The sequence below is a fragment of the Phyllostomus discolor genome, chromosome 12, assembly GCF_004126475.2.
Source record: "Phyllostomus discolor isolate MPI-MPIP mPhyDis1 chromosome 12, mPhyDis1.pri.v3, whole genome shotgun sequence".
NCBI classification, from domain to species: domain Eukaryota; kingdom Metazoa; phylum Chordata; class Mammalia; order Chiroptera; family Phyllostomidae; genus Phyllostomus; species Phyllostomus discolor.
This window is the reverse complement of record NC_040914.2, coordinates 24,075,214-24,090,594: the sequence shown is the minus strand read 5'-3', so window position 1 is coordinate 24,090,594 and position 15,381 is coordinate 24,075,214. Positions and strand designations below refer to the sequence as shown.

Sequence of the window (15,381 nt, the reverse complement as noted above, 5' to 3'; positions counted from 1 at the left end):
CTTCTACTGCCCATGCCTGCTACAACTCATTTAAGGAGGAATGCAATGGTCTTCATTTCGTAGTTTACTTATGAAAGCCCATTTTACAGATGGGAAAACGGAGGCTGGGAGCGGACGAATGACGGAGCTATTATTTGAGGTCTCAGCTCGCCCTGAAGCCCTAACTCTCGTCGTCTGTGGATTCTCACAGTGTCCTATGGGACCTCCATTGTAGCGCACATCACTTATTTTTAAAACTGACTTGCTCCGCATCTGTCCTTCCACCAGACTGGGAACTGCTGCAGGGCAGTAATGAGATCTGACTCCTTTGTGTTCCCCAGAATCGCGCAGCGGGGTCTAGTACATAACACCTGCCAAGTGTTTTTAAAGTTTAATTAATGAACACAACGGGTTATGACTGCCCCAACCCCAACTTTTCCCACAGCACCATGGGGCTGTGACACAGTCCTCCAGGCCCCCCCCCCCCCCCTCTTGCTCCCTCCCTGAACAAACCTCTGACTCCGACTTTCTGATGTTGCCTCACTTCCTGGAAGTTGAGAGAGCACGGCTAAGTACTGGCTGCCGCTTCACTCTGAGCCAGACCTGCCCACCATGGCCCTGGTGCTGATCCTGCAGCTGCTGACCTTCTGTGAGCCACCGCACGCCCTCTCTTTGGGTCCCTGGCTGGGCTGGAGTTCAGAGAGACAGACTCTGGGGTCCCAGAAACCTAGAGGGGGCGGGGTGCGAGCAAAGGGCAGGACTGCTGAGTCTCCCTGAGGGTGCAGGGTGAGTAGGCATCATTAGCTGAGCTTTCGGGAACTCCAGACTAGAATGATGGGACAGGACAGGGGCCCAGTCCTCTGAGTCTTAAAGCAAGAGGACACAGGCGCCCTGAATCCCTGGGTTCCTGGAAGAAGAGAAAGTTGGGGGCAGAGTTCTCCAGCTCTTGAGGCAGGAGAGGGCTACAGACCTGAACTCTTGCAGACAGGGAGTATAAATTCCCAGATTCTGATGTGGGTGGGGAGATGGAAGCCAGGGTACCTGGGTCCCTGGGAAGGGAGGGAGCTGGAACCCAGACTCCTGAACCCAGGGAGGAGAAACTGTGGGCTCTCAGATTACCATCTCCTGGAAAGGGTGGAGCCCAAAGGCCTGACATCCAAAGTACAGAGGCAACAGGGTCCTGGGTCCAGACTTCTGGCTTCCTAAGTAGGTGGGGATTGGGAGTCCAGATTTATGGCTACCAAGAAAAGAGGAAGTGTGACCAAGATTCCTGTTTCCTGGAGGAAAGAGGGCCTGGGGACTTAGATTCCTGGGGTTGCCAATGATGTGGGACTGGGAGCAACCTAGGGCTTTGACAAGACCAAGCCCCCTCAACCTTCTACAGGGCCCCTGTGTCACCCAGGCATCACTTGGACGGGTGAGTACACCCCGCATCCATTCCCCTGCATGTTGCTGACACCCCTTTTCTAACTACTCCAATTTTATTTTTGGTGCCCACAATCACATTCTAGATTTCCTTATTTCCCTCTCCCCCTCCTTTATTTCTGTCTGTCCTCACTCCCTTTAGTGACCAGTATAGGTAGGTAGTGAAGACCATGAACTCTGGAGCTAAAGAGACCTAAACAGGAACCCCACTTTCACCATCTTATTCATTTATGACCTTGAACAAGCCACTGCATGTGAAGACTCAGTCTCCTTCTGTGTGAAATGGGCTGTTGTGAGGATTTAATAAAATCACATGTGTAAAACTCTGGGCTCAGAATTTGACATAGCACAGAGCCCAGAGATAGGATATCTGGCAATGCTAATTATTCCCTCATTTGGAAAGTAGGGTCCCCCATCCTGAATAGACCTGGGGTTTTTTTGTTCCAGATTTTCTGATAGTGAAATCACCTCTTTCTCTCAAACCTCCTCCTCCTCCCACTACATTCCAACTTCAAATAAGAACCACCTAGTGACCCACTAGTACCTAAGTTATCAATTTATTTTAAATTACTATGTTCAAGTGATAAAACTAATATGTATTCATAGTTTTAAAAATTCAATCACTACTGAAGGACATATAACAGCCTCTCTCTTCCCCTGCTTCATCTCTTCCTTAACTTTTCTGAATCCTTACAAAAATTTCCAAGCATTCAAACACATATATGTATTTATATACTTCTTGGTTTCCTTGCCAAGGCAAAATCGCTATTTCATGACTCACACTGTTCTGCATGTTCTTCTTCTTTTTGAGTCTTATATTTTCCAATTTACAATCTCTCTAGGAGATAGTTCCATGTCATTTAGCTAGCTCTACCTTTTTTTTTTCCTTTTAAACTGCTGTCTAGCATTTGCCATTGTATGGCTGGATTCTAATTTGTTTGCCCCCTCCTTTTTTTTTTTGTATATTTAGTGTTTCTGTATGAACTTTTTTTAAAAAAAGATTTTATTTATTTTTTTATTTTACTTATTTATATTTTATTTATTTATTTATTTATTTTTCAGTTTATTTATGAACTTTTTTAAAGAATCTTTTTTTAAGATTTTATTTATTTAGAAAATACAAAAAAGTGTAATTGAACAATAAAATAATTTAAATTAAAAAAAAGATTTTATTTATTTATTTTTAGAGAGGGAGGGGAAGGGGGGAGAGAGAGAGAGAAAGAGAGAGACATCAATGTGTGGTTGCTGGGGGCTGTGGCCTGCAACCTAGGCATGTGCCCAGACTGGGAATCGAACCTGCAATGCCTGGTTCACAGCCCAAGCTCAATCCACTGAGCTATGCCAGCCAGGGCTATTTATGAACTTTTTTTTTTAAAGATTTTATTTATTTATTTTTTATTTTACAGAGTGGAAGGGAGGGAGACAGGAGGGAGAGAAACACTGACGTATGAGAGAAACATAGATTGGTTGCCTCTCGCATGTGCCTAACTGGGAACCTGGCCTGCAACTCAGGCATGTGCCCTGACTTGGAATTGAACTTGGAAGTGACCTTTTGGTTTGCAGGCTGGCACTCACTCAATACACTGAGCCACACGAGCTGGGCTGAACTTTTTGTGCATGTATAAGTGTGTTTATCTAGGTGCAGCCATGAAATTATTGCGATGTTGGTCATGCCTTTTGTGTATCTTGATAGAAACTGACAAACTGCCTTCTTGAAAGGCACAGTCAAGTATAGCCTAAGTGTCTACTACATCTTCATGCAAATGAAATATTAATAATTCTTTTAATTTTGACAATCTGATAGTCAAAATACCTTACTGTTGTTTTAATTTTTCTTAAGTGATTACTACAAAGGTTGAGTAATCCTTCCAACCACTTCCAAGCATGTTCTGGTCAATTGGACTTCCTCTTCTGTGAATTGCTTGGTCATATGTTCTACCCAAAGTCCAGCTGGGTTGGCCCTTGGATTTGCTCTGAATGTATGTGATTTATAAGTCAGTCATTTCAGCCAGCATTGCCATTTACTTGTTTTTTTCTCAGGTGTGACTTGAAAATGTTGAAGGGGTCAAATTTACTAACTTTGTCCCTTCTGAATTTTTAGTTTATATTATAAGACAGCTTTCTCTATCCCTAAGACAAAGATATTTCCTTATAATACTTCTATTGTTAAAAAATACATGTAGGTCTTTTATTAGCTGGGGACTTGTTTTGGGAAAGGGTGTGAGGTGGAAATCCAACATTCCACCCCCCGACCCGAACACACACACCCAAAACAGATAGCAAGTTTGGCAACTACTGAAATATGTTAAAACTTTTGGAGAGCAATTTAAAATCACAGATTCCTGGGACATCAGGTCTAAAAACTGTGTAGGAAAGCTCAGGAGTTCATGCCTTGCCCCTGCGGTTGGCAGCTAGTTCTGACAAGTCCACTGAGGGTCCATCCAGCACCTTCCTATTTCACAAACAGGGAACTGAGGCTGAGAAAGGGACAGCAATTGTTGCAGGTGACTCTTCCCTCACCCCAGCTTCCCCTTCACGTCTGCAGGTACCCAGGAAGCCCGAGGACCCAGCACGCCCATTTATTCAGTGCCCCCACCCTCACACCCCAAGCCCTGGCTGCGGGCTCAGCCTGCTGCAGTTGTGAGCCCCGGGGTCAATGTGACCTTGACGTGTCGGGCGCCCCAACCCGCCCGGAGATTTGTACTCTTCAAGTCTGGACAGACCACCCCCGTGCTGTCCCAGGAAGTGCTGTTCAGGCAGATGGCGGAATTCTCCCTGGAGGAGGTGACCGAGGCCCAGGCGGGCAGTTACCATTGCCGCTACAGCAGTCTACCATGGGTGCTGGGCGTCTGGTCCCAACCCAGCGACGCCTTGGAACTGCTGGTGACAGGTGAGGGTCTGGGGGCAGGGGAGGAGAAGAGACACAGGGGTGGGATGAGGAAGGGGCAGGAGGGGCCGAGACAGGCTTGTACAATAACACAAAGGAAAGAGAGAGATTGGGAAAGAGAGACAGACAGAGGTGACTCTCAACCAGGGGCATTTGTGCCCTGCTCAGGACAGCCCTTCACCCCATACAACAAAGAATGATGCAGATTTATCCAAAATGTCATTGGGGCTGAGGTTGGCGAACCCTGGGAGAACCACACAAAGACAGGGAGAGAAAATCGAGGAACACAGCCTCTCAGATGCAGGGAGAGTGAAACTCTGGAGGCGGGGAGATGAAAACAGAGACAGAATTTTAGGTATGGGCACAGAGGGGAAAAGGGACTCACAGGGAGGGAGAGAGAGGACACGGAGGCGCAGGGCCGCGCCCACGCTGGTCCCCTTCTTGTCGCTCAAAGACCAGCTGCCGCGCCCGTCGCTAGTGGAGCTCCCCGCTCCGGCAGGGGCACCAGGTGACACCGTGAGCCTGCGCTGCGCCGGCTGCGTGCGCAACATGAGCTTCGTGCTGTACCGCGTGGGCGAGGCGGCGCCGCTGCAGTACCTGCGGGCCACTGAGCCCTGGGCCGACTTCCAGTTGCCCGGTGCACGCGCCCCGGGGACCTACACCTGCTACTACCACACGCTGGCAGCGCCCTACGTGCTGTCAGAGCGCAGCGAGCAGCTGGTCATCAGCCTCGACGGTAAGGGGCCGCCAACCCAGCCCCTCAACCCCTTGGACCCTGGAGTCTGGGCCCCCAGACCCTTCCCCTCTCAGACCCAGAATCCAAGGTCCTGCGCCCCTGCACCCCACTTTCCCCATCGACTCCTCTCAACTTGGAGCGAGTTGTGTCCCCAACTCACCCTGGAGGTCGGCGATCCGGAGGGCGGAGCAAAAGACCTCGGCTAGAGATGCTGACCGCCTGCCCGCCTGCCTGCCTGCCTCGCTGGCCCCTTTGGCTCCACAGGGTCAGGCTCCTTGGACTACACCCGGGGCAACCTAGTCCGCCTCGGGCTGGCCGGCCTCGTCCTCTTCTCCCTGGCCACGCTGGTCGTTTGGGACTGGCGCAGCTGGCGTCGAGCCCCTGCTAGCGTCTGACCCTGAGACTAGAGGACTGGATCCAGACGGCGGAGACGACTTCTCAGAGAGGCTGGGAAGAAGCAGGTTGGCCCCGGTGGGCCTGGCCCTTCCAAGAGCCCCGCAGCCCTTCCTCCTGGCTGGGCTGAGCTTCCTAAGTATTGTGGTAACCACCTGTGTCCCGCGCTGTCCCTTCCTCTGGGTAAATTCCCCAGGACCTCTGGATCTGGAGGAAGTGCGCTCAGGGGTTAAGGCTTCCGAGCCCGGAAGCTCTGGGTTGGAATCCCAGGGCTGCTGCTCACCCACATGCGACATGTGGGCGACCTTTCCCAAGCCTCCCTGGCAGTAGCTGGAAAACGGGTGCGTTGTGAATACCCACTTATTAGGATTTTTGTAGGGTTAAGTGGACATGGCATGCAAAGCGTTTCAAACAGTGACTGACCCATAGTAAATGCTCAATAAACATTAGCACCTATGTGACATGGTTCCGTCAGTCTCAGGTCCCGAAGGAAGTGCTCCTATTTTTTCCATTGCGCGTGCTCCAGCTCACCTTTGTAAGCAACTTATTGATATCATTGTCCTCATGACATCACACCTGGTCACCAAGGAAACCCCTCACACCTCTTCAAACCAAAGGTAAAACCAAGACAGACCTAGCAGAGCCCTGGCCTGGTGGCTCAGTTAGTTGGAAGGTTGCCAGTGGATTCCCAGTCAGGGTGCATACTTAGGTTGTGCACTCTGTCCCCCGGTGTGGGAGGCAAACAATGGATGTTTCTCTCTCTCTCTCTTCCTTCCTCTCTCTCTAAAATCAATAAACACATCCTTGGGTGAAGATTAAAAAAAGATTGGGCATTTTATAATGCAAGTAAATGGTAGACAATGATGTTATCTCCACACTCACTTCTCTCAGAGTGCCAGATTAGGGCATTCACGTGTGACCTTCAGCAGAACTGAATCCTGACGTCACATTAGCCGCTGGTGTGCACTGACTCGATGAAGGGATGAGGGGAGAGACTCGGAGTGAGGCTTTCTGGGTTTGCCCGTAGTGCCGCAGGGGGATCCTGGCGGAGCACATCCAGGACAGTCCCCGCTGGCACATGTGCATGTGGGAGCTCGAGGGAGAGGCAGGGACCCAGGTTATACAGACGGAACCAGACCTGGCTGGGGCTGCCAAGCATGTGCACTTCAACTTGACTCCATCTATTCACTCACTGGCTCATTCATTCACCTACTGGTTCAACCACTCATCATGCATTCATTCCCATGACCCGGTATCCACTCCCCTCTTCGTTTATCAACAAATCAATGCCTTAATCCCTTTGCCCATTGACTTATGTATTCGATATCCATTAACTGATCCATGTATATGTCTATCCAATGTATCAAAAATAGCGGCTTTCCCAGTGATGAGCACAAGACCAGGCGTTCAATGAATGTTTATTGAGTGACTAGCAGTCCTAGTAGGAATTTCACTTTCCACCACTGACCACGTCTCTGCACCAGTTATGTCTGCCAGGCATTTCACACCCTATTTCAAATCCTCCCTGGTGATGGTGATGACAGCCCTCTAAGAGTTTGACCTGGAATGTCAGGTTAGAGTCTGTGAGGTTAGACTGTTGGGTTTCTCTCCCCTCCCCCCTCCCCCTTCCCCATGGCTTCCTCTTTTAAAAACCCCAACAAAACACCACCACAACCTCTTCCAGTTTGTTGAATCAAGACTTCTGGATTTTACTGGCATGAGTTTCCTCACTCACTTTCACTTTTATTTTTTTTATTGTTGTTCAATTACAGTTGTCCCAATTTTCCCCCCTGACCTAACCATCCCCTCCCACATTCAATCCCCCCTCCCCCACTGTCTTTGTCCGTGTTCTTGACCTGCCCCTTCCCCTTCTTCCTCACCCCATTATCCCCCTCCCGCCTCCCCTCTGGTCACTGTCAGTTTGTTCTTTATTTCCAAGTCTCTGGTTTCACTTTCACTTTTTTTAAACATACAACTTATTTTATTTTTTAAAAGATTTTATTTATTTATTTTTAGAGAGGGGGAAGGGAAGGAGAAAGAGAGGGAGAGAAACATAAATGTGTGGTTGACTCTCATATGCCCCCTACTGGGGACCTGGCCTGCAACCCAGGCAAGTGCCCTGACTGGTGATCAAACTTCAACCTGTTTGTTCTCAGGCCTGCGCTCAGTCCACTGAGCTACATCAGCCAGGGCTCACTTTCACTTTTAAATGAGGAAGAGACAGGGGACTGTTTAAACATGTAACAATTGCAAAGGCAGTTGTTCCTTTCATGTGTCACGCAGAAAGCCTCAGAGTTCCCAAGAAGCCCTAATGAGACTGTGATACAGCTGGCATTGTCTCTCCTTTTATTAAAAAAATTTAAAATTGACTTGAGGGGATGGGGTGGGGAGGTGAAGGAGGAGAGAGGGAGGGGGGAAGAGAGAGAGAGACAGACAGGCAGACATTGACTTGTTGTTCCACTTTCTCAAGAACTCATTGGTTGCTTCTTGTACGTGCCCCTTGACTGGGGACTGAATCCACAACCTTGGGGTAACAGGAGGATGCTCTAACCAAGTTACCCAACCAAGGCCATGGCCTCTGCTTTCTACTCCCTCTTGCCTGGCTAGCTGCTCACCCTTCGGGTCTCAGGTGAGATGCTGTTGTCCCTGGAAACTCTTTCCTGACCCACCTGTGCTTCCCTAATGCCTTATCTCGCCCTGACTGGGTACTTAGCGCACTGCATCCTGATCATCTCTCTCTAGGACCAGGCCACGAGCTCCCCCCAAGAGACCAGGTCATTTTATCTCTGCATCCCCAGGGCCTGGCACACAGGTCTTAGCTGACATTGTCCATGCGACTGCATGAGCCCACCATGCTGAGGATCACAAAGCAGTCTCCACACTCTTGCCCTTCAATGGTGGGCAGGATAGTGGTTCTCCTGAACATGTGATGTCCCAGCTCCTAGAACCTGGGAGTGTTATACATGGCTAAGGGACTTCACAGATGTGATGGAATTAAGAATCATGCCCTGGCCAGGTGCCTCAGTTGGTTGGAGTGTCACCCCATACACCAAAAGGTTTCAGGTTCGATTCCCAGTCAGGGCATACACCTAGGTTGCAAGTTCAGTGTCTGGTTGGGGTGTGTACAGGAGGCAACTGATTGATGTTTCTCTTTCTCACTCTCTCTAAATCAATCCATCCATCAATCAATCAATCAATATATCCTCGGGTGAGGTTTAAAAAAATCACGAGATGGGGAGGATGGGGAGATCACCCTGGATTATTTGGGTGGCTCAGTAATCACAAGGGTCTTTGTAAGAGGCAGGCACAGAGGTCAGCATTGGAGAAGACGCCATGGATGGGTCTTGAGAACATCATGCTGAGCAAAATAAGCATGATGGAAAAAGCCAAGAGCCACACAGTTTCCCTCATGTGTGGGATATATGACTAAAACTGAGAGCCACAAACCAGCCGACAATGCAAACAAACAACAGCTCCAACACACAGACAACAGTGTGGTGGTCACCAGAGGAGAGGAGGCATGGGGTGAGGTAGAAAAGGGTGAAGGGGGTCAAATATATGGTGATGGAGATGGCTTGACTTTGGGTGGTCAGCACATAATACAATATACAGGCAATGTGTTACACAGGTGTACACTTGAAACCCACTGAATGTTATCAACCAATGCCACCCCTATACATGTGATAAAATTAATTTAAAAATTAGAGAAAGCCCTGACCAGGTGGCTCAGTTGGTTGGAGCACCATCCCATTCACCAAAAGGTTGCAGGTTCGATTCCTGGTCAGGGCACATGCTAGAGGCAGCTGATTGATATCTCTCTCTCTCCCCCTGCTCCCTTACTCTCTCTCTAAAATCAATTTAAAAGTTAAAAATTAAAATTAGAGAAAGAAAGATGGAAGCTAAGGTCAGTGTGGTGCAGGGTCACAGGCCAAGGGATGCAGGTGGCTCTAGAAGCTGAAAAAGGCAAGGAATTGGATTTTCCCCTGGAGCCTCCAAAAGAGCCCAGCCCGCCAACTCATTTGGGACTTCTTACCACCAGAATGGAAAGATAAAACATTTGTGTTATTTTAGGCCACTTAGTTAGGGACGACTTGTTACAAACCCAGGCATCCTCACCCTTGGGACTTCCACTTTTATCCTGTACCTCCTCCCCGCTAAATTCTCATTCATCCACTTATCACACATTAGTTAAGGGCCCCCATGTACCAGGCACCATGCCAGGGGCAGAGGGCACTGTCGGGAGCAATAGCAGACAAACACCCCACTCTCGTGAAGCTCACAGAGAAACCATAGCAGTAACCAGATCATGCCTTATTGTATCAATTAGGGGGCACTTGAAGCTGCTGTAAAGAAGGCACCCAAGGAAAAAAAATATATATACATATATAATTTCATTTCTCTCTCACTTAACAATGTATGGTTGAACAGTCTAGTGCTCCTTAACAGCTTTGCTTTAAAAAAAACTATTGATTTTTTGAGAAAGAGACAGAAAGGGAGGAAGGGGGAAAGAGAAACATTGATCTGTTGTTTCACTTACTCATGCATTCATTGGTTGATTCTTCTGAGTGCTCTGACCAGGGATTGAAGCTGCGATCTTGGTGTATCAGGACGATGCTCTAACCAACTGAGCTACCAGCCCAGGGCTCAACAGCTTTGCTTTTATAAAAAATGTAGCTTTGCTATGTTTCTGAGACAGTAGGAAAAGAGAGAGAGAGAGAGAGAGAGAGAGATACATACACTCACACAATATTTTTTAAGAGCAGGACCCAGAATTTGAATCTGTCTTTTGCTCACATCCCATGGGCCAGAACTTAACTCATGGCCAGGTATAGCAACAAAAGTGGCTGTGGAAATATGGGCTCTAGCGTGTAGCCTTCCAAATACGGGAAGGGGTTTTCCATTACCTAAAGGAAGAAAAGAAATTTAAATGCTGGGAAACCATTAGCTATGTCCACCACTTCAACAAACCTTCAATACAATGCTAAATAAAAGTGCTAAAAGCAAACTGTTTCATTTCTAACCACAGGGAAATAGCGCTCTATCATGCACTGGTAACTATGTTGTTTGTTGTATTTCTTTTGCAGATTTTTAAAAATCAGGTTGATACAATTCCTTTCTATGCCTACTTAGCTGAGAATTTTTGTTATGCATGGATGTTGGGTTCTGCTAAATATTTTCACTGCATCTATTGAGATGCTCATGATGTTTGTTAATTTGTGAACTATACTGACATTCTAAAATGTTAACTGTTTCAGATATTGTTGAATTCAATTTACTAAAACTTTGATTTAAAAAAAAGGAGAGAGAGAAGGTTTGAAAGCCCATGATTGGAGGATTTGATCTAATGAGGGAGATCTCGGACGGCTTGGCTGAAGAAATTATGTGAGATTTGAAAGTTGGGTGGACTTGAACTAGGTAAAGAAGGGCTGGAAGGGTGCCCTGGGCAGAGAGTACAGAATTGACAAAAAAAGTCTTGTGAACCAGTAGTACACGGTGACTGTGAAGGACTAAAAGTTGTGCGCATAATGACCACTGCCACCTAGTGGTCACATCACTTTCCCAGATCAGCGCTGAAATTCTGACCTCGCTGCAGGTCTGCACCAGAAAGATGATCAGTGTGGCTGAAAAGGCGAATATAAAGATGACAGAAACACAGAAAGACGAGGCTGAGGCATGGGTCAGGTTGCGTTATAATAACGCCTGTTCTGGACACTTGTTATTCAGAGGGAAACCTGACAACTATGGTCCTGGCTTTCAAGGAGATTAGGGTCTAAGAAGCATCTTCTACAAAAGCCCTAGATGAAATTCTCCGTGTAGGTCTACAACCTCTTTAACTTGCATTAAGCATTTATTTACTTTTATTTTCTCTAGGGAGAAAATACAGCAATAAAATACTGTGAACACTGTTCTCAAATAAGTCCTTTGGAAATCAGGGTGCCTTTTTCTCAGAAACATGGTGTGGGAGTCATTTCTGTTGTTTGCGAAGGATTCCCAAACATCCCCTACTCTGGGCATTATTCTATAAATGAGCCAACTGGCCGCTGTGTGTCGGCCCTACCTGTACACTTCTAAAATCTGTTGGCCCAAAAGCCCAATGGGCACTAAACTCAAATGGTCAGAGATCCAATTAGTTTAAATGAAGCCCAAATAAGCAGATACTAAATCTAAGTAGAGTCCTGGCCAGGTAGCTCAGTTGGTTGGAACATCGTTCTGTACATCAAGAAGGTTGCAGGTGTGCTCACCAGTCAGGGTACATATCTAGGTTGAGGGTTCGATCCTGGGTCAGGCTATGTACAGGAGATCAATGTTTCTCTCTCACATGGATGTTTCTCTCTCCCTCCCTCCCTCCATCTCTCTTTAAAATCAATAAACATATCCTTGTGTGAGGATTTAAAAATAATCAACTAGGTAGAACCTACCTGCTTTGCATACCCCATGGAGTTGTACCCCACAGCTGCCAGCCATAGGGAGACCCTATGAACAGGTAAGCCTTTGGAGTGACCGTGTTTTTCAACTGGTGTGCCACAAGAATTTGTAAAATATGCAGAACCTGGCTGTTTAGTCAGGAGCACTGACCACTTTTTCCTTAGGTTGTCAAATTAAAAAATGACAATAGCCAACACAACAATAGCCATCCAGTGTGACTGCCCTGTCTTAAACCATAAATGTGCAGGTCATATAACAGAGTTACATGTTATTGGCCATGTAGCATAATGAGATTGCATCTGATTGGTTAATTCTTGGTACCAGAAATCCTTATATAAAAGTATAGGCACAAGCCACTTTGGAGCAAAAAAGAAAAAGGTAGGTAATTACTATTAATTTTTTATAAATCAAAATTACATTTTTTGTCAGATCAGCAAAAAAAAATTTTTCAGGATGCTGAATTGTGTACTGTAGTAATGAATTAATGAGTGCCACAAGATGAGCAAGGTTGAAAATCACTAGTCTAGACATGAGCCCCTTCTCAGACACCCCTCACCTCCTTGTTCCTGTGTCTAACCCTTTGCAAGCTTTCATGAGGTAAGCAACTTCCCACACAAGCCTGTCACCAATAAAACTCGTCGTGTGCTACTGCTCCCTAGTGATCACATCGTTTTCCTTGCTCAGCACAGAAACCCTGAGGCCCTGCTGCCACCCACAAGCAACAGGACTTCCATCTCTGGCTGTTGCTGTCTGTTCTAGCTGGACAATGAGTTGTCAATGACACTGATGAGTGTCCTGTCCAGGATGAAGCATTGAATCGTAAGCACTCCCTCTATCCTCACCCTGAGCTCTTTCTCCTCCATGACCCAGTGACCAGCAATCTTTGGTAGTGGCCACTCTATCGGTCTGGGTGCCTGAGTGACAAGGATGTGAAGAGAGTCTCCTGCTAGATGTCTCTATTACAGTCTCCTTGACCCTCTTGGCTCCACACATTCAACTGCTGGCCAGGAGACAATCCATGTTACTGCCTTTGTATCTGTCTCAGTAAACTTGGGCTTTCATAACAAAATACTGCAGACTGGGCAGTTTCAACAACAGAAGCTTATTTCCCATAGTCCTGGAGGCTAGCATGTCCAAGACCATGGTTCTGGTGGGAGCCCTCTCCCTGGCTTGTAGACAGCTGCCTTCTGTTGTATTTTCAAGTTGGGAGGGGAGGGGGGAGGGGAAGAAAGAGAGATCTTTTGTCATTTCTTCTCATAAAGGCACTCACCCCACCACAGGATTCCTCATAATCCACCCTCCTGACCTCATTTAAACCTAAGTAGCTCCCAAAGGCACCACTTCCCTACACCATCATGTTGGGGGTTAGGGGCTTCAACATAGGAATTAGGGGGTTAGGGAGAGACCTTCAACCCACAACTGAAATCCTCTGGAGATCTCAGTGTCCATTGCTTATTTTGCATAACTATGGAGAATTCAGGCCATTGTAAGGCTTCCTGAAAACATTCCACATGTGCAGTCAGAGGCATGGATTGCCACTCACCCAGGTCTTGGCAGGTACCTCAAGATCCCCCAGGAGTGTGAGAAAGCGAGCATTTCAAGAGGGGCTGCTGTGAGCTTATTGCCCACTCACCTTATCAACCCTGGAGGGCTGTCATGAGACAGGTTGTCATTGCCTCTTGGCACACCTCTGAGATACGTGAGGCTTTCCACCCAGTTCCCCTGTGATTGGAGCTGATGAATATGAAAATGCTTTGCTATCAGCTAGATTTGTCTTGTGTGGTATCGCAGGCCCGGTTCCTAGCATGGACTTCCTGAGCGAAGGGATGACAGAAGCATCTTTTGTTCTAATGAAGCTACTCTTGGTGGCCCCTAGGGTAGCTTCAGGATGGGAGATAGTCGTGGAAAGACCAAAGCTTGAATAGAAACTCAGCTTTCAGCAATTGCCCCCAAGCAACCTCAGGGGAGGGGACAGGTCAGAGGCGATGGGGACTGAGTTAATCACCAAGGCCAGTAATTTAATCAATTATGGCTGTATAGTGGAACCGCCATTAAAAGACACTTCAGCCCTGGCTGCTGTGGCTCAGTGGATTGAGTGTCTGTTGGTCTGAGAATCAAAGGGTTGCTGGTTCAATTCCCAGTCAGGGCACAAGCCTGGGCTGTAAGCCAGGTTCCCAGTAGGGGGTGTACAAGAGGCAACCACACACTGATGTTTCTCTCCCTCCCTTCCCCTCTCTCTAAAAATAAAATTAAAAAATCTTAAAGATAAAAAGAAGACCCTTCAGGCACCCTGGCCGGGTTTCTCAGTAGATTAGGGCATCATCCCCATACACCAATGTTGTGGTTCAATTCCTGGTCAGGGCACATACAAGAATCAACCAATGATGCATAAATGAGTGGAACAACAAATCAATGGCTGGCTGTCTCTCTCAAATCAATAGAAAAAACTTTAAAAACCCCTACAGGAATGACAAAAATCTGAATCAGAAAATTAATTTAAGGAACCTTGTTAGAATACCAAGTTGAAAGCATTTCCAAAACTACTGGCCTTGTTTTCTGGTGCAACATGGACAATTAGGTGAATACTCATGACACTAAGTTGTTTTCTATTGAAATAAATCTATACACAGAAGTGCTATTGAGACAAAAGAGCCTTATGAGAGTCTCAGGACTTCAAAAATCACTACCACATCCTTTGAAAATAACCTTCAAAGAAACGCCTTTAATTGGAATGGGTTTTCCTTAGGTAAGTGGTAGCTTTGTTGACTTTTCTGTATTTTTCAACAGCAAGTCAAGTAAGCTCCATCCGGGCAACAGCAGCACTTGGCTCTCGCTCCAAATGCATGTTGGCAGACAAAGTTACAGAAAGACAGTTCAGTGGCTGGGGAGGTTCCCCCGAAGAGCTATGACTCATTTGGGTTTTTACTTTAGCAGAGAGATTGAGAATTTTGTCATATTTAAGTTAGCATATCTCCCAAATGCAGTTCATAGACCTCTACTTTGAGGAACTGGATTCTGATATTTTAAAAAACTGATAGGACATTTCTGAGACCACTGGGGAAATTTGAATTCTGACTGGATAACAGACAGTTAAGGAAGTGCCATCTTCCTGTTGTGTTGCCACTGTTGTATGTTTTCTTTTTAAAGATTCTTATTTGATGATGGTATCTATGTACTGAAACACTTTGGCATTGAAAAGGTGAGTTCACAAAAGGTCAGTTCACAAGACTGAATTACTTCAGTCACCAGTATTCCCATTATAGAGTGTTGGGCGTCAGCACAGTCCTGACAGACTTCCCTGCCACCAAAGGTAAACTCAGGCTGATGCAAGTCCACTTCTGAACCTGCTGATGCAGAACTGGGCCTGGCATGAGTTTCTCAGGCACTTGGGGGGGTCTCAGTTTGGGTTCCCCTAGGAGCAGACCCCAGGATAAGGATTCAAATTCAAGTTGTTTATTTGGGAAACAGTTCACTGAGAATATAGAAGTTCTGAAGCCACATTCTGCTGTGGACAACTACAGTTTAATACTGCTGG

The 15,381-nt window shown here is 46.8% G+C and overlaps 1 protein-coding gene across 2 annotated transcripts; it reads left to right on the top strand.

Annotated features, from left to right (window-relative positions):
* Positions 1-236: 236 nt before the first annotated feature.
* On the top strand, positions 237-6,231 carry OSCAR (osteoclast associated Ig-like receptor). 2 transcript variants are annotated; one of them, XM_036012642.1, is made up of 5 exons: positions 242-628; positions 1,364-1,396; positions 3,950-4,294; positions 4,746-5,027; positions 5,292-6,231. In XM_036012642.1, the coding sequence occupies exons 1-5, from the start codon at positions 592-594 to the stop codon at positions 5,420-5,422; spliced, it is 828 nt and encodes a 275-aa protein (XP_035868535.1). In that variant the 5' UTR covers positions 242-591; the 3' UTR covers positions 5,423-6,231. The 2 variants fall into 2 exon arrangements, with proteins under 2 accessions (XP_035868534.1, XP_035868535.1); XM_036012641.1 differs by having other exon boundaries at positions 237-628; positions 4,746-5,402.
* The last annotated feature ends 9,150 nt before the right edge of the window (positions 6,232-15,381 follow it).

Excerpts from the sequence above, each read along its gene's own strand:
- OSCAR (XM_036012641.1), top strand. The coding sequence starts at position 592 with ATGGCCCTGGTGCTGATCCTGCAGCTGCTGACCTTCT. Across the intron at positions 629-1,363 it reads CCTGCAGCTGCTGACCTTCT|GGCCCCTGTGTCACCCAGGC; the intron begins GTGAGCCACCGC and ends AACCTTCTACAG. Across the intron at positions 4,295-4,745 it reads CTTGGAACTGCTGGTGACAG|ACCAGCTGCCGCGCCCGTCG; the intron begins GTGAGGGTCTGG and ends TGTCGCTCAAAG.